The sequence below is a fragment of the Hemicordylus capensis genome, chromosome 10 (genome assembly GCF_027244095.1).
Source record: "Hemicordylus capensis ecotype Gifberg chromosome 10, rHemCap1.1.pri, whole genome shotgun sequence".
NCBI classification, from domain to species: Eukaryota; Metazoa; Chordata; class Lepidosauria; order Squamata; family Cordylidae; genus Hemicordylus; species Hemicordylus capensis.
In genome coordinates this window covers 20418741-20444669 of record NC_069666.1, presented here as the reverse complement: position 1 = coordinate 20444669, position 25929 = coordinate 20418741, and the positions used below count along the sequence as shown (strand labels likewise).

At 44.2% G+C, this 25929-nt stretch overlaps 1 protein-coding gene across 6 annotated transcripts in view; it reads right to left on the bottom strand.

Moving 5' to 3' along the window:
- Positions 1 to 18481, bottom strand: part of CHRNA5 (cholinergic receptor nicotinic alpha 5 subunit) — a 29121-nt gene extending 10640 nt beyond the window's left edge. For 2 of the 6 annotated variants that reach the window (XM_053272368.1, XM_053272369.1), the window contains exons 1-2: positions 18206 to 18481; positions 1016 to 1167 (exon numbers count right to left, since the gene is read on the bottom strand). In XM_053272368.1, coding sequence (XP_053128343.1) covers positions 1016 to 1167; positions 18206 to 18353 — 300 coding nt within the window. In that variant the 5' untranslated portion in view covers positions 18354 to 18481. Of the gene's footprint in view, positions 1 to 139; positions 220 to 1015; positions 1168 to 1555; positions 1578 to 8212; positions 8287 to 15594; positions 15719 to 18205 lie in introns of those variants that run through there. The other 4 variants (XM_053272370.1, XM_053272372.1, XM_053272373.1 and 1 more) reach the window with 4 other exon arrangements.
- Between the last annotated feature and the right edge of the window lie 7448 nt (positions 18482 to 25929).

Sequence of the window (25929 nt, the reverse complement as noted above, 5' to 3'; positions counted from 1 at the left end):
CACAGTCATAAGAGTCTTCAAACACTGAAGACAGAGCAATGATATATATGAATAGATGCTGTGCTATATATAACTGCATTCTGCACTTCTTCTTCTCCCAGGATGAGTAGGCACTCCCCACAAAATATTTCACACTCACCCATTTGCTCCTCCACCATCCACCAGGCTGCAACTTTACATCAAAGTATCAGACAATGTCAGAGAAGCCTTGTCCACTCACTATTCCAGAATAAGCAGAAGTCAGTGCAGCCAGGTAGGTGAGAGACTCATTAATCACGTTAACTCCATAAGTGTTTAATATATAGCAAAATCTTTGCTTCCCAAATGACGTTCTTCTCTACCCCTTTGCTCCCCCAGAATTGTTGTTCTAGAGCAGGCCTGTTCAACTTAGCCACCCCAGATGTTTTTGGACTACAACTCCCATAATCCCCAGCCACAGCAGCCAATAGCCAGGGATTATGGAAGTTGTAGGCCAACATCTGCAGGAGAGCTGAAGTTGAGCAGCCCTGTTCTCGAACAGCAATACTCAGTGTTGGGTCCCCAAATGTTACTGGACCAACTCCCATAATCCCCAGCCCCAGTGGCCTTTGATTGGGGGTTATGGGAGTTGAAGTCCAATAACAGTCACAATTTTAGATTGTGAGCCCTTTGGGGACAGGGATCCATCTTATTTATTTATTATTTCTCTGTGTAAACCCCCCTGAGCCATTTTTGGAAGGGTGGTATAGAAATCGAATAAATAAATAATAACAACACACACAACAACATCTGGGGACCCAACGTTGAGAATCCCTGTTCTAGGATCACTCCTGTTCCTCCCACAACCCAGAGGTGTGTGACCAATCTCTATCTCACACGGTCACACCCACTCACAGTTCCTCACTCCACACTAGGCTAGGAAGAGAAGGATCATCATCCCTACCAAGACTGGGTGGGAAAAGCTCTGCGAAAATGCAAAGATGTTATTACATGTTATTTTAAAACAATACAGTACAAACAGAGCTTCCCAACATACCACATCCACCAACTGGGAAATTGCAAGGCCGAATTTCACTCTGATTGTATCGTTCAAGCGTGCCACTGGGCGGACCCATCTTTCGTAGTCTTCAAATAAATGTTTAAACAATCGATCTTCACTTTTAGCAATAAAGGAAGGTTCAAATGTACCTGCACCAAGAGATAAAGAGGTCAATACAGTTATGTTTGTAAAACGACAGTTTAATTTGCTTCTCCACTATTTATTCCGGGGGAAATGTAGCATTGTAAAGATGTAAGAAAAGAACAAACCACCAAGTAACTAATTATGCTTATGTGTACACATCTGTGTAGGCTGAAAGACGTTTTGCAGAACATTAAGCAGTAAGCAAGCCGCAACTCTCCTATTCTGTAGGGACAGGAGGAAAGCAACCATTCCTACTCTCTTTCACAGATTTTGGCTCTCGATGCATCGATGTCAGAACGGTAAAACAGGATTATAACCCACGGGAGAGGATGCGGAGGATGACACATTGAGCTCCACCCCTCCCCTCACTTCAACACTGCTGACTCAACTTACTAGACATTTGTTCCAGGAGCTTATCCTGGAGGGGCTGTTGGACAACCTGGCAGGTACCTCTGCCTTCACACGCAGAGAAAGGCACCTGGCAGATGGCTGCGTGCCACTGCAGATAGCCGTGTTTTCTCTCACAGCACAGCAAGCTGGCCTGCTTGGAAGGGAAGTGTGGAAATGAAAGCCATAGGAAGATAACTGGGAGATGCAGGTTAAGTGGAGGGGGGGGGAGACAGGGATGCTAAACCACATGATGGGGAGATAAGATCCATGCAAGGTGCCCCCAAGTCTGAGGTTCACCTTGCCATATAAGTCTTTGGAGGAGGCAGTATGCAAGACATTTTTAACCATATGTCCTCATTTCCCCCCGCCATGTCCTCATTCCTATGAAAAAGAGAGATGTTCCAGAGCAGAAATTCTCAATGTTGGGTCCCCAGATGTTATTGGACTTCAACTCCCATAATCCCCAGCCCCAGTAGCCTTTGGTTGGGGATTATGGGAGTTGGTCCAATAACATCTGGGGACCCAACGTTGAGAATCCCTGTTCCAGAGGAAAAGTAATCTCTCCTTTATTCGCCTGCCCTCACATACAAGCTGCCTGGCAGACCTGGCCCCTTGGGAGGGGGACCGCTGGCCCCCAGCAGCCATGACTACCAGTTCCAAGGCTACCAATCCAAGGAAGAATTCCGACAGGTAGACCCAACTGCCTTTGTACCCACAGCCAGGGCTACTCTGTGCACAGGGGGTGTGTCTACCAGCCACATGCAAGAGGCCCTGGGTAAAACTGGCCCCCGTCACACCAGTAAACAGACGGGTCTACTAGGCGGGCAGGGAGGCACTCTGCCCCAAACAATGGGTAGACCTGGCTGCCCAGTATTCCAGTGACCAGGTCTTCTGCCACTGCTGGCCCACACACGTTGACTGCTAGTCCTGGCCTCTAGTAGACCAGTGGCCAAGTCTAATGCCATCACCACAGCAGCCCCATCCCAGTCAATCAGTAGCCTCCCAGCCTCCATACTTTTTTTCTTTTAAGTGAGTAGAAAGAGTGTCCTCATTTTTCAAGCTGAAGATTATGGCCGTCCTACTGGCTTTCTTCTCCATCCCCTTCTAACTAGTGGACAGCCTGTGGCACCATTAAGGAGGCCTGTGGCTCCTTGAAAAAGGCATTTAAAAGATTGCAGAGATTTGTTTTTTGTAGCTAATTAATCTTACAAGCCTGAAGGAGAGATGATGCCCAAAAAGGTATTTGTAAATTCTGGGGTGGGTGGTGTTTTTTTAGATGCTACTTTGGACTCACTCGACTCCCAGAATTCTATTCTTAGAACATGAGAATTCTATCATCTACTGGTATCAAAAAGCTCCTTTCTAGCCAGAATGGAAATGTACATGTAGTCCCAAAAGAACACTTCTTGAGGGGTTTAGATGCTACCAAAGTAAAAGTCACAACACTCAACAGGAAGATAAACAACATCTGAAGAGGCACCTCGGTGAATTCTAGCATATACTAGTAATTGTTTATGCTTTAGGAGGTCAGCAGAAAAAGTAATTAAAGAGCTTTATATTTAGTAAATAGCACCCTTGGAGATTATTGCATGCTTTTAATTGCTTGGAAAATTACCAGAAAAGTAATTTTTTTTCATAACTCTGAACATTTTCTAGCCTGCCTTGGTAGATGTCCAAGTAAATGGTAAATGTACCAATAGATGGTCAGATATGGTCATTAGTCAAAGGCACATGATGATTCTTGGAATTTGCCAATAAGCGTTGGAATGTTTCTGGAAACTTCTATTGACTTTCCAAATATTAAGAATTACAGATATTTGTCAACATTCACAGAATTTCTAAGTTATACCATAATGCGTACATACACTCACATACGCTGCTGCTAAAACACACCAGGAGAACCTCATTACTCGCAGATCCGGCATCCACAGTTTCACATATCCACGGTCAGGTAACAGGCACCTGACCTCAATATACGCAAGGAAAAAATAGTTTTAAACGGGTTAAATCAGGCTATCCACAGATCAGGAGTGGCCAGAAATGACCTGAGAGGTCATTTCCAGCCGCCATTTAGAGTGACAGAGAAAGTGTGGTGTAGTGGTTAGAGTGCTGGATTAGGACTGGGGAGACCCGAGTTCAAATCCCCATTCAGCCATGATACTTGCTGGGTGACTCTGGGCCAGTCACTTCTCTCTCAGCCTAAACTACTTCACAGGGTTGCTGTGAGGAGAAACTTCAGTATGTAGTACACTGCTCTGGGCTCCTTGGAGGAAGAGTGGGATATAAAATGTAAATAATAATAATTATTATTATTTTGTAGCTCCTTTTCACATAACAAAAAATGCTTGAAAATCATAATTTCCCGCCAAAAAATGGCAGAGTGGAGACTTTGGAGGGCATTGCTGGAATGTGGGGGATCCACGGAGCACGGTAGGGCACTTTATTTGGCATATGTTTGTTGTGTTCTGCCCATTTTTCTCCATTCCCCTGGCATTTGGAAGCTAACCCCTGGATTTCCATTGCCACAATGCCTCGATATTCACGGTTCCGGTATCCACAACACTATCCGAGAATGGAACCCCCACAAATACTGAGCTTTTCCTGTACTGTAACCTAAGACATTCAAAAGAAAGAGAATCCTGCCAAAGTTCTTTAGAACATTACAAGAGAAGGGCAGTAAAAAGGATGAACAGACAGCGCTTCCATTTGAGGGCAGGTAAGACAACTCAGTTGAGAGAGGAGCTGAATTTGCCAACATTAAGAAGCAAATAAAATATGAATGACTTTCGTGCATAAGACAGATTCCAAAAAGTCTGTTAAAGCAAACCCAAGGAAGGAAGTAATCAAGGTGACATAACACTCAAACAGTTTTAACCCTAGAGGATTGGTATAACAAACTCTAGTATATTGCAACAGCCAAGAAATTGTCATTCTTTAAATATTCAAAAACGTATAATTCCATCCCAATCTTTTATTATTATTTGGCAGGATCTGTTATTATTTTTGAACTATAAAAACTATGTTAAGGTGGGAATAACCCAATTCATTCAAGTTTGGAAAGATGTATTTGTTTAAGAATGACCTTGGAGAGTTGTGTGTTTGTTAGTTATATGTTATAGAGTGTTATGTGTTTAATGTTTTGTAGTCATAGGCTTGGGCTTCTTCTTTCTTTTTAATGATGGTTTTTATAAATGTTTTTGTAATGGTGTCTAGCGACTTTAAATAAAAGAAAAAAGACTCAATTTTAAAAGCAAGAGCTTTTGTGGACTAGAGCCCACATGAAGGGTTATTCTGAGAGGAGACATGGATATGGAGAGAGAACGAACAGTGCAGCCAAAAGTTATGAAATACAAGAGGCATGCCCTTTGACAGGTTAAAACTTCATGCATCTAATGAAGCGGGCTGTAGCTCACAATGGCTTCTGCCCCAATAAATCTAGTTGTCTTTAAGGTCTTTTTAGCCTACTTTCCCAAAGAAAAAGTCTTCTGAGATCATCATTTCTTTGTGTACATCCCCCATCCCCCAAATAACTTTTGTACAGTATTTACACTCTGATAAAATCCAAACTTACAGTATATAGAAAGGGGGGGTCCTAAGGGAATCCCAATAGAGGTTTTTCTTGTGATATGCCAACTTGAAAACAGAAGAGGTCATATGACTTGGATGTTGAAAGAAGCAGATATATTGACACCAACCAGATGGGCAACTCCATTAAGCCCTTTCCTATGAGGATGCTAATTGCCATCAAGCCAGTTGTGTCTATGATGCTTGGAAACTTTGGTCCAACCTCCTAATCACTACTGTACTACTACAAATATTTATATATCACTTTTCAACAGAAGTTCCCAAAGCGCTTGACATAGATAAAAAATAAATAAAAATGGACCCCTGTCCCCAAAAGGGCTCACAATCTGAAAAAGAAACACAAGATAGAAACATACTGGAGCTATGCTGTGCTGGGGGCGGATAGGGCCAGTTGCTCTAAAAGTGCCTTTTTGCTCAGTTAGCAGGGAAAATGGAACCTTCTGCATGCAAGCACCCTTTTCTCTATTATCTACCTTCCCTTTAGATTGCCTGGAGTGGGCCAAGAGCCATGTATTGCTCTATAATTATTTATTTATTGCATTTCTATACCACCTAGTATAGAAATCTTTAGGCAATGTACAGATTAAAATGTAATATACAACAAAACATTTAAAATACATAAAAACAGATAAAAATCACAATAGATAAAAACACACATTAAAATTTAAATTTCAGTTAAAGCCTGGGAAAACAGTTTCTCTTCAAGGTCTTCCTAAAAGCAAACAGATAAGGAGATGCTCTTATTTCAGCAGGGACCGCGTTCCAAAGCTCTGGGGCAGCCACAGAGAAGGCCCGGTCCTGAGTTGCCACCAAACGAGTTGGCGGCAACCATAACCGGACCTCTCCAGATGATGTTAACAGGCAACAGGGTTCACGACGGAGCAGGCACTCTCTTAAGTACCCTGGACCCAAGCCATTAAGGGCTTTATAGGTAATAACCAGCACTTTGTATTTTGTTCGGAAACATATTGGCAGCCAACACAGTTCTTTAAGATTGGGTGTTATATGGTCCCTTCAGGCAAACCCAGAGATCAATCTGGCTGCCGGATTCTGTACCAATTGCAGTTTCCAAACTACGTACAAAGGCAGCCCCACTTAGAGTGCATTATAGTAGTCAAGCCTAGAGGTTAGCTGCATATGCACCACCATTTTAAGGTCATTTGTCTCCAGAAATGGACGTACCTGGCGTATCAGCCGAAGCTGATAAAAAGCACTCCTGGCCACAGCCTCAACCTGAGAAACCAGGGAGAGTTTGGGATCCAGGAGCAATCCCAGTCTACAAACCTGATCTTTCAGGGGGAGTACAACGCCATCCAAAACAGGCAGATCTAAACGATCTCTCAGATCCCAACCCCCTACAGACAGTACCTCCATCTTGTTAGGATTCAACTCAACTTGTTATCTCTCATCCAGCCCCATATCGCCTCCAGGCAGGCACTTAGTGGGGTCATGCCATTTCCTGATGAAGCTGGTATGCATCTGGGTGTCATCAGCATATTGATAGCATCCCAGACCAAACTTCCTGATGATCTCTCCCAGCAGTTTCATATAGATGTTAAAAAGCACTGGAGACAGAATGGGGCCTTGTGGAACCCCATACTTTAGCTCTCGTTTTTCAGAGCAATAGTCTCCAAGTGACCCCATCTGGAATCTGCCAGAGAGGTAGGAACAGAACCACTGTAAGTGCCACCCAGTCCCACCTCTTTCAAGCAACCCAGCTGGATACCATGGCTGATGGTATCAAAAGCCGCCGAGAGATCCAAAAGGATCAGCAGAGTCACACTCCCTCCGTCGATCGCCAGTTAGGCAGTCTCAACCCCATAGCCCACCCAGAAGCCGGTCTGGAAAGGATCTAAATAATCTGTGTCATCCGAAACCGCCTGGAGCTGAGAAGCAACCACTCGCTCAATCACTTTGCCCAGCCAAGGAAGATTAGAGAGGGGTCTGTAATTAGCTAACTCTAAGGGATACAAAGCAGGTTTCTTCAAATGAGGTCTAATAATAGCCTCCTTAAGACAAGGAGGCATCCTGCCCTCCCTCAGAGAAGCATTTATGATATTTGCCAGACGCTCTCCGATAATAGGATTGCCAGATGAAATAAGCCGTTGGGCAAGGGTCAAAAGAGCAAGTGGTACAGTCCGAAGCAGTTTGTCCACATTGTCCATTATTAATAATAATATACACAAAAGGAAAGTAACAGGTTAATACTGCCATAAAATCTGCAGCCTTTTTTCCTGAAGACTATTGATCAATGCTCCTAATTTTTCAGTAGGTAAAACAATTACATTATAATAAGTTAAGTTTCTTAATCCTTCCGCAAATTCAGTCATTTCCTTCCTAGGCATGTTACATACAAGCTTTAAGACCCAATTTAAAATACAACACCTCTGAGATGAAAAAGAATTCTCATCATAAAATGGTTTTCTTGTTCCATCCTGTGCTATGCTACCCCAGTGACTTTCCTTCGTGAACTCATTCATCACACTTTCCGAAGAGTCCCACAATCTGCAGAGCTTTTGCTCTCACGAGACCACATTCAGCCCAGCAAGCAGCTTATTCTGAACTTCAATAGCTAAAATAATTGTTCAACTAAAACATAAAAGGCAAAGCTTCATAATGTCTGAGTGGATACATATACAGTACACACACACACACACACACACACACACACACACACACACACACACCTCTCTTACATAGACTGGGCAAACTCATCCTTACAGAACTCCCCATTACATGTATCCTTTTGTATAGTAGTTCTAAAATTATTATTAATAATAATTATTATTATTTTGCATTTATATCCCGCTCTTCCTCCAAGGAGCCCAGAGTGGTGTACTACATACTTAAGTTTCTCTTTCACAGCAACCCTGTGAAGTAGGTTAGGCTGAGAGAGAAGTGACTGGCCCAGAGTCACCCAGCTAGTTTCATGGCTGAATGGGGATTTGAACTCGGGTCTCCCAGGTCCTAGTCCAGCACTCTAACCACTACACCACGCTGGCTTCAAATTTCAAAATTTCAAATGATGTTGCTCTAATATTTCAAACAGAGTGATAAACTAGCAATTATACATACCATGAATATTTAATAGAGAAAGCAACTGAGAATTCATTGTCCATCATGGCTGGCTCTTATACCCGATTTATATTTAATATCCATAATATCAATTTAATATCCATATATTACCAATGAATTCATTTTCAGGGACAGGATCCTCGACGTTTGATCAACCATCTCAGTAGATGGTTCCTCCTCTTTGAACATGTTTCCTGCTCTTGATCTTCACAATTGTATTCTCCCCCCTAAGACTTTCTGTGTTTTAACAGCTGTTCGCTTGGATGCTTGTCCTTTTCCCATCAGTGTTGTTTTTCTCTTGCCCAGGCACCACTCTGTGCTACATTTTTTACAATTAGCCTCTAAAATATGCACTTGCAAAGCAGGCTTCGAAACTGATTTGGCCTGATTTTTATGAGTGAGAACCTCGATGCGCTATAATGCAGATCACAGTTGCCTGCAAAACTGAAGAGCAAGGGAAGATGCATGAGAAGGAGCACAGGAGTCCACAGGGTGCGGTGCCCATTTCCTAGCCATAGAAAGGAGATGGAGACATAGGGCTGAATTACGCCTAACTAAGGCTATAAATTCACTTCCGCTCTCCAGCTTCACACCTTTTCTCCTCGCCTTCATTCCAGCCCACTTTTCATTGTGATCCTTAACCATTTCCAGTGAAGTCGAATGGGAACATTCCACTGGAAGCAAGTAAAAAACATTGTTCTAAAGTCCATACAATCCGCAGTACTGCTTATTTTAAAAAACTGTATATTTGAGGTAGGACTGTAGCTCAGTGGCAGAGCACCTCCTTTGCACATGGAAGGTCTCAGCCTCATTCCTTGGCACTTCCAGTTCAGGCTGGGAAAGACTCCTGTCAGAAACCCTGGAGAAGCCGCTGCCAGTCAGTGTAAACAGTAGTGAGCGAGATGGTCCAATTGCAGCTTCCTACATCCCTATTCAGTTTTAGCAGCGACACGTATTTACAGATGCATTGGTTTTGCTACAGAATTGTTTCCTTTTATAACGGCAAGACGCTGAGGCACAATCTGTGATCCCCTTCAAGAGCATCTGCTATGGTGTCCTTTTTTGTTCCCGCAGATGATTTGTGTCTCCTTCCTCAGAAGAACATAAGGCAGCATACGCAGGGCTCTCTTTTTAATTCTCCCAACCACCCAATGAGGCAGGCACATCATGAATGGCAGAGTCAAGCAAGGATCTAAACCAGGGTTTCCCTCACTGAACACTCTTGCTACGTGGACAGGGCTTGACAAATCCCAGGTGCCAGGGAACCATGGTGCCTAAAAATTTAACCATGCTGCCTGGACCAGGGCACTTTTCACACAGAGCTTTTAGCTCACATCTCCTCTGGAACGGAGGGTGTATGTTCACATATCGGCCAGATTTACCCCAAAGTCCCTGCAAGCTCTCGGGGAGCACTTCACACACGATTCGGGTTTTTCATTGCAAATTAGAGTATAGCCCGATTTATATCCCAGGTTAAAAAATACATTTTTTTGCACCGTTTGGGGGAGCGAGGGGCAACTTCAAACTCACAGTAAACTTGCAGTAAAGCCTGCTGTCTGAAAACCCTCCAGGATATTCAAAGGTAGAATTATTTAATAAAAGCTTTATTTTCCCCCAGGAAGTCCAGTTTCTGTTGTAAGCAGGTTACTTGTAAAGGGGATAAAGAGAAGCCTATTTACCTCCCCCCTCAACAATATCTAACACTAAGTCCAGCAATTTTGTCAAGCGTCCATTGGATGGCTGCTAGATTTCTGGGCTGGCTTCAAAATTCAAAGAAAATTTGTCAAACCTGGCCTCTCCATCCCCAGCACAGCATCCCTCCAGTGGCTGTTGCTGGTGTCTATCTTATGTTTATTTTTTATTTATTATAATATATTTGATTTCTATACCCTCCAAAAATGGCTCTGGACGGTTTTTAGATTGTGAGACCTTTGGGGACAGGGAGCCATCTGACTTATTTATATCTATCCGCTTTGGGAACTTTTGTTGGAAAGCGGTATAGAACTATTTATCGTATTCGTGATCACAAGTACAGAGCATGAAGATTCTCTCTCTCCTTTTCCCATTCCAGCCAACCTCAACATCAGCATTGACTAACAACACCATCCCAAGGACCCATAACACACTTTATGCAGCAGTGAGCAAGCAAGGTGGGGAGGGTTTGGATGCAGAAGGTCCCAAGGTCAATCCCCTACATCTCCAGGTAAGGCAGAGAACAATTCCTGCCTGAAGCCCTGGAGAGCCACAGCCAGTCAGAGAAGACAATACTAAGCTAAACGGACCAATGGTATAGGGCAGCTTCCTATGTTCCTTCCTGGTCTCATCTGTCCATCGCCTGCCTGAGCCAGAAGACATGAAAGGAGGAGGAGAAAGCAAGGGAGAGAGGCTGGTTAGCCATCCCATGGAGCAGAAAACATTGCTGGTGGTGGGTCCACCCCCTGCCCCATAAAGCAGAGGGCAGTCTGGCTCTTAATTTTTTAGGCTGGATTCCCAGAGCCAAAGAATGATGACATCTTGTGCAGGCACACAAGGCAAGTCTCAGATGGAGCTGGTGAGATTGGGCTACCCTTTCATGTCACACCAACTGCAGCATGCGATGTGTTGTCTTCCTCTGGCCATATAATGAACTCCATTACTTGCCGAGTACAGTCATCCTTCATCAACCATGAGGGTTCTGTTCCGGGAAAACCTCGTGGTTGGCAAATTCGCAGTATACGAACCATTGAAATCAATGGTGAACAGGGGGTTAGGGGGATCGCGGTCACAAAAAGACCAGTAAAATATAGAAAAAATCCCCCCAAATCACCAGGAGTCAGTAAGAGGAGTGAAGGGGACCGCCCCAAATGAACCCCCAACCCCCCCAAAAATTGCAAAAACCCCACCCCAAATGGGGGAACATCTCACCAAACCGCAGATACTCAGGTTGCGGTTGGTAAGACCTGCCACAATTTTGTGGTCATGGATACTCAAAACCACGATCGGGAAACCCGCGGTTGGCAAGGGAGGACTGTACCACTTTTAGCAGCCAAAGAAACACATAGTTCTTATTGCAGATTTGTGAAACTGACCTGGTGCTACTTGAAAAAGCTAGGCTTAGAAGAAGATACAGAAAATGTATGTGTAGGCAACATAACATTCTTTTACGTTCAGCTCACATGCAAAGAGGGTATCACAGCAAAGAGCCAGAAAACCTTCAAGATGAAAACATAATGTTTTGTGTAAACATCAACAGTTTACCCGTGGATTTTGCAAGTTTCACAATGAACCAGAGGGAAATTCAAGTAGCACCAGACATCATTTTGGCTATTGGCTATCAAAGTGTTCCTTTCTTTACCCTCTTGCACACTGGCATCCTTAGATTATTTCAGATATTTTTAAGCTGCTTTTTTTAAAAAAAAAGCAACATACAAGAATGAACAAAAGTAATAAAAATAGTTTAAAACAACATATTTAAAATAATAGTTTCTAAAGAGGCCTGGGAAAACAGATTTTGAAGAAGTCTTCAACTGGTGCCTGAAGGACAACAATGTAGGCACCAGGTGAGTCTCCCCATGTAGAGAATTCCGCAGCAGACCACCATAATGAAGAAAGTTATCTTCTATCCATCTCACCTCCAAAAGACGAGGTGGACAGAACAGCCTCCCAAGATAACCTCAGAGCATGGGTAAGAACAAGTGGGAGCAGGTGTTCCTTCAGAAGGCAGAAGGTCCCAAAGACTTCTAGGGTTTTAAAGGGAAGCACCAGCACTTTGCTCAGAAGTGTTCCAGTAGCCAGTCCAACTAATCACTCATAGCTGGATTCAAAACTAACTGCAATTTCTGAACAGTCTTCAAAGGCAGCCCAACATGCAACACATTAGAAGTAGTCAATCCTAACGATTACCAGAGCATACTTCTTTGGCTATGCTAACCCTGTCCAAGAGAGGCTGCAGCTGGTGAACCAATCTCAGTTGGTTAAAGGCCTCCAGTGACAATGCTGGATCTAGGAGGACCCTCAGACTGTAGACGTGATCCTTCAGGGGGATTGCAACCCCATCTATAGAAGGATGAACACCATCTCTCCAAATATATGAACCACCAGCCCATGGCACCATCATCATGTCAAGATTAGAAGCTTAATAGAGCAGAGAAATATTCTGTTCTGAATTATTTAGAAAGTGCTTGACATTTTGAGGTATACATGCAAGTAAATGTCATTGTTCCAAGCTGTGGCTTCACCAGCTGTTTGGCTAGTAATTGGCAATAATGCTCCAAACTAGCACCACATAAGCAGGCTTTCAGAATCCCCTTGTGGATCTCACCAGCCATCTGTTAAGAGGAGCAGAAATCATGCCTAATCCGTAGGAAATAACCCAATCCTAGGCATGCTTACTCAGAAACAAGTCCCACTTAATTCGATAGGGCTTGACCCCAAACCAGGGTGTGCATATGATTGCAGATAGCAACATACAACTCTTCGACCAAAATAGCTGAGTCTTAGTCACTGTGATAGAGGCCAGGATAATGGCTGGTGACGATGTGAAGGAGGAATGGTGAACAGATCAGGGAAAGATAAAGCGTTGCATGTAAACCCATGAAAAAAGTGAATATGAAAGAAAGGAGAAAAGAGGAAGGAAGTGTGGGAGGGAAAGATAGAGAGATGGTCATAACATGTTTTCGTACATAGTTTGCTTATTCTGTGGAGTTATGGACATGCATACAAATTGGCAGATTATGTAAATATATATGCAAATTAGACTTCAGAATACTGTACAAGCAAGTTGCAGATGCAGCCTCTGGTGCTGCAGGGCTTGTTCCCAGGTTCATTGTTTTGTCTATAGTAGTCTGCAAAAACTAGTTTGCAAAATCAGCTACACAGGGATCTATCACCACCACAAAGCTACCCTAAAGGTAAAGTGTGCCGTCAGGTTTGTGTCGACTCCTGGCGCCCACAGAGCCCTGTGGTTGTCTTTGGGAGAATCCAGGAGGGGTTTCCCATTGCCATCTCCCGCGCAGTCTGAGATGATAATGCCTTTCAGCATCTTTCCTATATCGCTGCTGCCTGATATCCGTGTTTCCCATAGTCTGGGGGAAATACCAGCGGGGATTCGAACCGGCAACCTCTGGCTTGCTAGGCAAGTCATTTCCCTGCTGCACCATGAGGTGCCTACTCCACTGTAAAAGCACAGCACTGGGTTCTACAATACGTTGACATATCCAAATAAGCCTTTCGTCTCTGTGAGAGTTATAGAAGGACTCCTGTCCCTAATTCTCCATAACCTACTAAAGTTGACATTATCTTGAGCAGAGAACAAGACCTTCTAAGAAACGCTTCCACAGAAGCATGACTTATTTTGATAACGGGATGTTTGCAACTAGCAGCGGCTTCTCCTTTCCTCAAACCATGCAACAGTGTTGCTTCAAATTCGAATATCTGTAGGAAGGGGAGGAAAAACCACAGTAGTTACTGACAAAGTCAAACCACTAGAAAACTGCATTTCATAGCAAATAAGTGGTGAAGCTGGGATACACCAAAATCACAAGTACTCCCCTTTCACACACATTTTTCCAAACAGGATCATATGCAAGTCCATCTAAATTCAGCAAGACTTACTTGAAAGTGTGCATAGGACAGCAACCTAAAACTGTAAACTGAACTTTCACAGTTTTGAAAAACACAGAACTTACTCATGGCTATCTTTAAGAACTTAAAGTTAATATGAAAGAAAGAAGAAAAGGAATGTTTTCCTTACATTCACTTTACATCCAGTGCGCTGTATTAGTTTATAGCATCTTAGTTTACAAAATGCGTGTTTGCAAAGTACGGTTCATTCTCACATCCACTGCACTATTTGGTATTTTAATAGACTTTTTCTAAATCGGGATCGGAGGCCAAGATATTGCAACTCACTCAGGACCAAGTTTCAGTCCACAGTGCTGTAAAGGTAAAGTGTGCCGTCAAGTCAATTCAGACTCCCTGCACCCACAGAGCCCTATGGTTTTCTTTGGTAGATTACAGGAGAAATTTACCATTTCCTCCTCCCGCACAGTGTGATGTGATGCCTTTCAGCATCTTCCTATATCACTGCCACTCAATATAGTACCAGCGGGGAGCATCTCTCAATTCATTGATGCAAAATACATCCATGCGTTGCCCTTTCGTTTAAAGCTACTCTTTAAACTAGATGATGGGGAGAAACAAGATTCAGCTAACAAGCTTAGATCAATCAAAGATGTCTTCTTGTTCCGAAAACAAAATACCACATTACAGAATGTACCATCAGCTTTTCACAACTGATACCCTTTACATACTCAGACACTGATATTACTAGAAGCATAACTACATTCTTCCAGGTACTTCAACTTCAGTTTGTTTGTATTACTTAAAATGAAAACATTCAAGTTGCCTATTCAATTCAATGTTCTCTGTTTACAAAGATGCCCCATTTATTTTCTCTTCAGAACCAGCTGTTACGATGCAACACGCACACACACTCTCTTAAATTCCTATACTAGCTACTTGACAAACACTTCAGACAACTCAACACACATTTAATAAACAAATACTTTTGATCAAGCTGAAGTCGATAAGACTCTTCTGGTCTTTGCAGACCATTTTATACCTGTCTTACAGCACAGCACATTTTAAACACATTCTTACTTCAGAAGGGGCACAACACTTCCCTTTGAATAACTAAGCTTCCAGAACTCAGTAAAGCAGATTTTTCCTGAAGTATGTCAGAAGAGGAATCACAATTATTATAAATATGAGACTTAACATCCTATATAATAAAAGGCTAAGTGAGTGGCCGTGGCCTTGGAACGTTGGGGATCTGCGTCCCTGCCTCCCTGGGCTGTTCTGGGCCTGCGCGAAGCGCAGGCCCAGAAGAGCCCAAGGGACACAGGACCTCAGACACCAGTGTCCCACAGCCACGGGCGGCCATTAGCCGGTGTGTGGCGGCGGGGGAAAGTGGCCGAGGCGGCGGCAGAGCCGCCGCCTCGGCCATGAGCTGCGGCACGGCGAGAGGAGGCCGAGACAACCAGAAGCGGCCGCCCTGAAAAAGGCGAGGGCAATGGCGGCGGGGGAAGACCGAGACGGGGGACAGGGAAACTGGGCAAGGTGGCGGCGAAGCCGCCAACGAGGCCCCCGCCTGCTCACAGCCGTCGCCCCCGCCTGCTCACCCACCCTCCCAGCTGCCCAAAATGAAGCTGGGCGAGGTGGCGACAAAGCCGCCAACGAGGCCCCCGCCCGCTCACAGCCGCCGCCGCCTGCTCACCCGCCCTCCCAGCTGCCCAAAATCACCTTCCCCGCTCCCCCCCCAAAAAAGATTAAGGGCCAAAATGGCCCATGAGAAGGTCGCCGCCCCCGCCTATCGCCCTCCCAGCTGCCGAAGACCACCTTACCCGCTCCAGCCCGAGGGAAAAGAGAGGAGCTCACGAGCAGAGCTCCTCTCTGTGCTAAGTCACTGCTCAAACTGCCGCTATGGATGCAAAGGACACCTATTGCGTCCATTGCGACAGTATGGGCAGCAGCTTAACACAGAGAATAGCTCTGTTTCCGAGTTCCTCTCTTCTCCTTCGGGCTGGAGCGGGTAAGGTGGGCTCCGGCAGCTGGGTGCGCGGGAGGGCGATAGGCGGGGGCGGCCACCTTCTCATGGGCCATTTTGGCCGTTATTCATCCACCCCCCCTCCAAAAAAAGTAAAAGCAAAATAAGGAAGAACAAAAACAGAGACAACAACAAAACAAAAAGAGAGAGGGGACAAGGGGGGGGGGGGAAAGAGACAGAAAGAGAGAGAGAGAGACAGAAAAGACGGGATAGAAAGCTAGCGCCCGTTATCATAACGGGCTTAAAAATACTAGTAAACAATATGTTTACAAAAGAGAAAAGCAAAAGTAGTATTTGTGAAAGGGAAGAACCAACACCACAAATCTGGCAATTTAGCTGTGAAAAAAAGAATAGCCTACAACATAGGAAACTGCCTGAGTCGGACCCTTAGTCCATCTAGCTCAGTATTTATTGTCTACACAGACTGGCAGCAGCTTCTAAAATGTTGTAGGCAGGAGTCTCTCTTGGCCCTATCTGGAGATGCCAGGGAGGGAATTTGGAACCTTAAGCATGCAGGCGCCCTTCCCAGAGCAGCCCCATTCTCTGAGGGGAATATCTTAAAGGGCTCACGTGTAGTCTCCCATTCAAATTTAAACCAGGGTGGGCCCTGCTTAGCAAAGGGGACAACTCATTCTTGCTGCCACAAGGCCAGTTCTCCTCCCACTGCAACTGAGTAAGGCAACACACATCTTAGGCAACAATAAAGTTGCCCAACTATATTTAAACAAGATAAAAGGAGGAGGCAGAAGTATCAGGCGCATGCAAGATTGTTTTAACATACACAAACCAAGTAGGGAAAGCATGATAAAAATGAAATGAACTCCATCACAACATCCTCAACCTTTCTGCAAAAAAGACGAATCCATATAATCTGGGTCTCTTAAAACCATTTTCATTCCATGTGCATACAAAGGATCTAGAGGCATTCTGCTAATCTCTGCTTCTGCATCATCTCCCAGGGTGGCAATACTGATGTTCTAAACCCTCAACTGTCCTTCAAATCAGATTTAAACAGCTGAAATCTCTCCAAAGCAAGAAGACATCCATGCCACAGCTGCACGAACACACAATGTATCTCTTTCTATTTAAATCCCTGCAGGATTTCTCTCCTCCCCTTCATCAAAAGAACTATTAGTTTAAAACTCCAAAATCTGGCAGCAACATCTCTATAAATAAAAATATAACAGCTTCAGCTCCTTATCTGCCCACTGAAGCAAAGTTAGCCTAAAAATAATGGTGAAGTCAGGGATGAACTCTTTACAGGGTGGCAAAGTGGAGGGACGTTCATGGATGGGATGGAAGCAACATCTCCCCTCCAAAAACAATCCTTGTGTCTATCCTGGACTAACCGACCCATGCTGCACGGATGAGCAAAAACTCACATTGTTCAAGATGCATTCACCAGCCTTCCTTTGCACCCACTGAGCTAGCAAAACAAATGGGCACTCCCATTGTAATCAGTGGGGATTACCCCTAAGTGTGCACAGATTTGCAACCTTAATCCTGAGGCTGCAATCCTATGCCAAAACTCAACCTGGAAGCCAGTCCCACTGAACACAGGAGACTTGTGCATTTTCATTTCAAACACAAAATGTGTGTTTTCATAGTGATAGGATCAAGAAAATGAATGTATGTGTGTGTGTGTGTGTTAATATATATATGAGAATAAATACATCTCCAGCAATGTACACATATGTTGTCTCTATTTAAATTATCCCTTTATCTTTGCATTGTGCATGCATAATACATTCATTCATACATACATACACACACCACACACACACATTATAGATAGATAGATAGATAGATAGATAGATAGATAGATAGATAGATAGATAGATACACACACACACAAATTGACTATTTCTAAAGCTGCAAAGAGAACTCCATACAAGTATTTTCTGGAGCCCCAGAAAGATGCAGTTAATAAAAAAAGAATAGTATACATTTATTGTTGATTAACAAACAGAAATATAATGTGCAAGACTTCTACCTTCTTCAGTTGCTCTGATGTTATACGAAAGGTCTATTTGTTAATCAACAATGGGTGCACACACGTTTTGTCCTTATTTAAACTCTCCCTATCAATCCTTATTTAAACTCTCCCTATCAATAGCAATCGCTGCATTCACACATCCAAGCGGGCGGGCGGATGCGTAAAATGCAGCAATCGCAACCGAGAGGGAGAGTTTAAATCTCTCACACACTTTGTCCTGATTTAAATTCTCCTTTTAAAACCACAGCATGACATCCTGCCCGGAGTGCAGCAGGGCTGCGGCTGCTTTCCCCTCCCCGATGCCCCGCTGCTCCTCCTCCCACCAGCCCCGCTGCCTGCCCCCCGCCCGCGCCCCAGACAACTTTGGGGTCAGCAGCTGCTGCCAGCCAGCGCCGGCTCTCGCGCTAGTTACCCGCATAGGGGGCGCCGTCGGGGTCCGCGGAGCTGGGGGGCTCGCTTCCCTCGAGGGGGGGCACGAGGAGGAGGAGGAGGCAGAGGCAGGCGGCCAGGGGCAAAGGCCGGCGACCAAGGAGGGGCACTGGGCGCCCAGGCTCCGCCATGGCTCCGCGCAGCAGACTCCGAAGCGGGAGGAGGAAAGCAGGGACCCTCCGCGGCGGCTGCCACCGCGCAACTCTGCCGGCAGCGGCCGCAGCAGCACTTCGGCCTCCCGCCGCGCGAAGGCAGAGGCCCCGCCCCCAAAGGGGAGGGGCAAGCGCTGGAGGAGGGAAAGGGGGGGATCCCCCCGCCCCCTCCTCGGCGCGCACCACCCCGCCCGCAGCCCGGAGGAGGGGGCGCGCGCGGGGGCGTGAGCGGGCGGCTGCGGCGCCTCCGGCTGGTGCAGGGAGGCGAAGGGCAGCCGTCGGGTTGGTGGCCCGTTGACTTGGTCGAGGAGGGCTGTGACCACAAGAAAGTTCACAATTAAGCAATTGGAAGGGCTGGGAGAGATGCTGCGCTGGGCTGCACGTAGGGATGTGCAAAAGATCCGACCGAATCGATCTGATGCGGAACTGCTTGCGCAGAATGGGATTCATCTGAATCGATTTGAATTAATTAATTATTTATTATTAATGAATATTATTATTATTATTATTATTAATGCATGCACGATAATAATAATAATAATAATAATAATTAATTTATTATTTCTTGTTTACACAGTCAGACAGGTGTTATTGACTAGTTTGTTTTATCCAGACATCGAGTCCTTCCCAAGGACCTGAGATGCCAGAATTTTATTGTCAATTGTTATAGATATCATCGCAGAATATAGGCTGTTCCCAGTAAAGCTGATTATTAATTATTAATCATTATTATTATTTTACGTTTATATCCCGCTCTTCCTTCAAGGAGCCCAAAGTGGTGTACTACATACTTGAGTTTCTCTTTCACAACAACCCTGTGAAGTAGGTTAGGCTGAGAGAGAAGCGACTGGCCCAGAGTCACCCAGCAAGTCTCATGGCTGAATGGGGATTTGAACTCGGAGCTCCCTGGTCCTAGTCCAGCACTGGAATCTGCCTGGACTCGAATAGAATTTGCTTGAATTCAATGTGAATTAGATTAGAATTTGCCCGTATTCGAATCGATTTGAACAAATCCCATGCTGTGCGGGCAGTTTGGATCCAAATCGATTTGGATTTGAATCGATTCGGTCAAATTTTTTGCACCTCCCTACGTGACTAGCAAGCCAGAGATTGCCGGTTCGAATCCCTACTGGTATGTTTCCCAGACTATGGGAAACACCTATATCAGGCAGCAGTGATATAGGAAGATGCTGAAAGGCATCATCTCCTACTGCTTGGGAGGCGGCAATGGTCAACCCCTCCTGTATTCTACCAAAGACAACCACAGGGCTCTGTGGGCACCAGGAGTAGACACCAACGGGACAGCACACTTTACCTTTACTGCACAGAGACATTTGCTCTCCCCCATCTAAATATAAGAGAGCCAGCACTTTAAATTGGGCCACTTGGCCTGATTAGCAGGGGTGAGTCCCAAACAGTGTGCCACAATTGGGCCAGAATATGGTTCCCTGTCCTAGGGGTTAGGAACACACCAGCAGAAAGACACTCTGGGAACAAGGAATTCTATGCTTGGGCAGAACAGAGACAGTTGCTCCTTCCCTGCTAAATATAATAGAGTCAGCCACCCCTTTAAAATGTGTTTGTGGCACCATTTGCACCAACCAGTGTAAATAACACTGGGCAAAAGAGAGCAAAAGGTTCTGCAAGGAAACGGTCAATTTCATACAGTCAATTTCATATTACTGCATGCAGTGTTAGCAACATAATTGTACCAACCTCAAAGAGCTAACAGCTGGTGTTTTAAAAAAAAACCTATCAGCATAGCAAAAGGTAACATTAAGAACTTCTTAATATGCCCTTTTAATTTCAGTGGGGTGACTCGGAGTAATTTCCCTCATTCTGTCAGTCTATGTTTATAAAATAAAACGGTCAGTCTGTCTCTGTATAATTCAAACCCCTTGAGGAGCTCCAAAGAAAAACAACATTCAGGTAGAAGTGAGAGAGCAAGTTCAAAGCAAGCAGATAAAGCTGCTTACACCGTAGTTTTTCTCCATATACATCTACAGCACCTTGCAATATTGATTAGAAATGCTCTGCAGTACATCCTGGCTTTTTATTTATTTGACATTTAATGAACGTTTTCATGACTTCAGGGTCCCTGACGAGGCAGTTCGCAAGGCGATCATTTTGATCATTTCACAATTTGTGGGCACTAAATGGAGATTTCAAAATAGGCACACTGCAGATTTCCAGAATCCCAAGATATACTGCAAACCCCTGAAACGTCTCACTGCCTGGGGAAGTGGAGAAACTGAAGCACCACCACAAAATGTTATCACAGCTCAAAAGACACCTCACCATTTGCAGCGTGTGAGATGGCAACTGTGTGCTGTGTAGCAGTAACTATGACTGTGGGGAGAGTTGGTCTTGCGATTACGTGTGCCGTCAAGTAGATTCTGACTCCTGGTGCCCACAGAGCCCTGTGGTTGTCTTTGGTAGAATACAGGAGAGGTTTACTATTGCCTCCTCCTGCGCAGTATGAGATGATGCATCTTCCTATATCGCTGCTGCCTGATATAGTACCAGCGGGGATTCGAACTGGCAACCTTCTGCTTGTTAGTCAAGCATTTCCCCGCTACGCCACTTAAGAAGGTAGTCTTGTGGTAGCAAGCATGAACTGTCCCTTTTGCTAAGCAGGGTCTGCTCTGGATGCATTTGTATGGGAGACTACATGTGTGAGCACTGTAAGATATCCCCCTTAGGGGATGGGGCCACTCTAGGAAGCGCATCTACATTCTAAGTTCCCTCCCTGGCATCTCCAGATAAGAGGGAGAGAGACTCCTGCCTGTAATCTTGGAGAAGCCACTGCCAGTCTGTGTAGACAATACTGAGCTAGATGGACCAAGGGTCTGACCCGCTAGAAGGCAGCTCCCTATGTGGTGTTTGACACCAGAATTTATATGCCTATGCACTAGAGAAAAGAATGTAACCCCTTCCTACCACACTGACATATTTCTTCTAGATCCCCTAGGGAGGGAACAGACTTCTTAAGAATAGCAACTCCAGCGACTCACATGAACCAAAATGTGAACCAGGCATCCCCAAAGGGACAAAACAGGGACAAACCCTTTCCTAACAGCACAGTCATGCAGAAGTAAACCCTTCTGGAATTCAATAACCAAGAGCTAAACACCATTTTTTGTTAGGTATCTTTCTTGCCATCACTCTCAACACATTCAAGGAACTTTCTGCAAGCAATTCCTTCTGCAGCCAGGTCAGTTTCTGTTAGCAACTTGATAAACAAGCTTCATTTGTTTATGTACAAGTTTACACTACAATAAAAAATACAGAGTAAAAAGTGTTTTCAAAGTATATAGTGCTGTATTTTTCATTATTTATAAAGTCACATGTCACCTTTTGCTAGGGAACTAAAATATAGAAAACTTGTGGCAATTTCCTGCACTGAGCAGAGGGTTGGAAGACCTTAAAGGTCCCTTTCCAACTCTAACTCTCTATGGTTCCATACCTGCTGAATCAGACTCACGATCCATCTATTCTGGAATCCTGTTTCCCACATCAGCCAATCAGATATACAAGGAGGACATGAAGGCACTGTTGTTCCCCAGCATCTGGAATTAAGTAGTAGATGGCTTCTGGGCATGGAGGCTCCATTAAGCTATCATAATTAATAGCCATTGATAGACCTCTCCTCCATTAATATGTCTAAACTCCTTTGAAAGCCACGTGATCCAACTGGTCATCATCAAATCCCAGGGCCATGATTTTTAAAATTTTTTAAAATAAAAACTTTATTAGTGCAGAACAAAATTGATCCAAATACGAACAGCAAAACATCATACAGCAAACCTCGATTCATCAATCATGTTTGGGGTAAGAAAACAACCAAAATTCTCCCAACCGGTGAAAAGAATGAAATCTGACCAAATTAAATCGAGTTATTTGTGGTCTGGTTTGCATGGGACCAAATAATATGGGTTAACTTTTCTGAAATCGCGATATGCCATAAGTTATTGTACCAGATTTCCATCGACATGTTTTGATCTTTCCAGTGTTTGCCTATAGCTAACCTGGCAGCAGTTACCATAAATACTACTCATTTTTTGATGGCACATCTGTATTGACTGCAGAAAATATATTTACTAACATCAGCTGGGGGCATAATCCTATTTTCTGATTTGTGATGTTACTCATCTCTGTGAATACCTCTGTCCAAAAGTGTAAGACCCTGGGGCAGATTCACCTAAGATGAAAATAGGTACTCTTCATCCCACAACCATGCCAGCAAAGCAGAGGACAGTCTTTATGAATGTGCGCTAATTTTACTGGGGTCAGGTACATAAGAACAGCCCTGCTGGATCAGACCCAAGGCCCATCTAGTCCAGCATCCTGTTTCACACAGTGGCCCACCAGATGCCGCTGGAAGCCACAGGCAGGAGTTGAGGGCATGTCCCCTCTCCTGCTGTTATACTAACATACTTACACCTGCATGCTGAAGATTACACTTACATAAGAACAGCCCTGCTGCATCAGGCCCAAGGCCCATCTAGTCCAGCATCGTGTTTCACACAGTGGCCTACCAGATGTTTTTTAAAAAAAAAATGTTTGAGGGTACCATCGATGAAAAACTTTAAAGAAAGTTCTCCTTAATTTGGGCCAAGGATGAAGTATCTGGCTTGCATTTCCATATGTTCGACCACTCCTGGTCTTTGATTTCCTGTTGGAAATTGTTTCCCCAAGACACTTTAAGGCCAGGTGGCAGTGAATGTCATACATTAAATATACATTGTACGAAGTAGAACTTTCTGTCCTGAATCTACTGCCAATCAATTCTACCAGCATATTATTATTATTATTATTAATATTATGTATATCACACTTTTCAACATAAATGTTCTCACAATGAATAAGACAAATATTTATATACCACTTTTCAACACAAGTTCCCAAAGCGGTTTACATACATACACATACACACACACACACAGATGGCTTCCTGTTCCCAAAGGGCTCACAATCTAAAAAAGAAACATAAGATAGACACCAGCAACAGTCACTGGAGGGATGTTGTGCTGGGGATGGAGAGGGCCGGTCCTGCTAAATAAAGAGAATCACCACTTTTAAAAGGTGCCTCTTTGCTCAGTTCTGAGTGGTTTACATAGAAAAATAAAAATGTTTCCCTGCCCTCAAATGACTCACAATCCACTAGATTTCTGGATTTCCACACTGAGCCTCAGTATCCTGAAAGAACTAAGTGCTCCTACAGAGAACCATAGTTCTGGTTAAAGTAAAAACCATATACTAACTTCTTTAGCGCATGTTTTAGACAGAATTCCCTATAGAAGTGCCATTTCAAAGATTATTTTCATTATAAAATGTCACAGTGCTCTCTTACCCTCTGACAAAGTCATAATATTCCTGCACTGGAAACTCATGCTTACTTCAAATAACTGTGTAAATAGCCTCTGTCTAATCTATCTATCTTCTTCTTTCCTAGCTATTAATATGCTAAAAATCCAGACTCTGCCGAAATCAAAAGGAACATTGACACTGGCGTTAAAGGTCCAGAGCTTTGTGAAAAACGGATCTGTGAATGACTCCTCTGACGTTTTAATGAGAATGGGTAATTGCTAGTGGCAGTTGCTATTTGGCAGCCCGTCACAAAATTACTTACTTATAGAACACAGAAAATCAAGATGGCTGTGCCTTTAAAAGACTTTTTCTCCAGAAAATTCTGTGAAGGAATGTTTTACTATACTTAGTGCAGGACTTTGAAGTTTGAAAAACTTTTATGCTGCTTTTGGCACATTCTGATCCTTTGCTTTCCTGACACCATTCCTGCAGACTTAGGCCTCTCTTTGATATTGTCCCACATCAGTTATAAGAACAGTCCTGTTGGATCAGGCCCAAGGCCCATCTAGTCCAGCATCCTGTCTCACACAGTGGCCCATCCGTTGTTCCTGAGAAGCCCACAAGCAAGAGGTGAGGGCATGCCCTCTCTCTTCCTGATGCTCCCCTGCAATTGGTATTGAGAGGCATCTTGATTCTGAGGCTGGAGGTGGCCTATAGCCACCAGACTAGTAGCCACTGATAGGCATGTCCTTCATGACTTTGTCTAAGCCATGTTTAAAGCCATCCAAGCTAGTGGCCATCACCACATCCCATGGCAGAGAATTCCATGGATTAATTATGTGCTGTATGAAAAAGTACTTCCTTTTGTCAGTCCTAAATTTCTGGACCTTCTGCCTAATGGCGCAGCAGGGAAGTAACTTGCCTAGGAAGCCAGAAGTTGCCGGTTTGAATCCCCGCTCTTGTTTCCCAGACTATGGGAAACACCTATACTGGGCAGCAGCGATATAGGAAGATGCTGAAAGGCATCATCTCATACTGCGTGGGAGGAGGCAATGGTAAACCCCTCCTGTATTCTACCAAAGGAAACCACATGGCTCTGTGGTTGCCAGGAGTCAACACCGACTCGACAGCACAACTTTACTTTTACTTTATATATATGCTCATGGGAATGACCTACACAAGCACATTTGAGATTTAAATATTAAACTGAGAAGCAGACTCTAGATCTGGCCTGCACAACATAAAGCCAAGAGGCTTGATCTCACCTACGGGAAATTTTATCCTGGCCCTCACAAAACAGAATAACCTGTTGTTGCAGCAGCAGGAGCCACGAAGAGCCTTTGGCCTTTTCTGCTGTGGAACAGCAGTAACTCAGTGCAGCTGGTAGTTTCCCTTACGGGAGGAGAGCTGGTCTTGTGATAAAGTTGTGCCCTCGAGTCAGTGTCTACTCCTGGTGACCACAGAGCCATGTGGTTGTCTTTAGTAGAATACAGGAGGGATTCACCATTGCCATCTCCTGCGCAGTGTGAGATGATGCCTTTCAGCACCTTCCCACATCGCATCTATCTGCATCCTGGGTATCTCAAGAGCATCCCTGAGGAACCTTTTGAATGCATATCCTAGATTGCCTCTCTTTTGTCACCCCTTTGTCTCTAGTATATACTCTTATCTTTACTGGAAGATTCAAGATTATCTTTATTAAATCTTCTAAAGGGAGTTGTCAATATAGGAACATAGGAAGCAGCCTTATACCAAGTCAGACCATTGGTCCATCTAGCTCAGTATTGTCTACAATACTGGCAGTGGCTTCTCCAAGGTTACAAATACGAATACAAATATTTACATACTGCTTTTCAACAAAAGTTCCCAATGCGGTTTAGATAGATATAAACAAACAAACAAAATAAATAAGTTTGTAAGCAGGAGTCTCTTTCAGCCCTATCTTGGGGAGATGTCAGGGAGGGAACTTGGAACCTTCTGCAGGCAAGCATGCAGATGCTCCTCCGAGAGTGGCTCCATCCCCTAAGCGGAATACCTTACAGTGCTCACACATTTAGTATCCCATTCAAATGCAAACCAGGGTGGACCTTGCTTAGCAAAGGGGATAGATAATTCATGCTTGCTACGAGACTAGCTTGTGACTCCTAGGATTAGCCTTTGGTGGTGTGTGTAATTTATTTTGGTCAAGTTTGGATACTAACCATTTTACTTCTCCTCTGGTGATCTTTAAAGAACAAGATTTGCA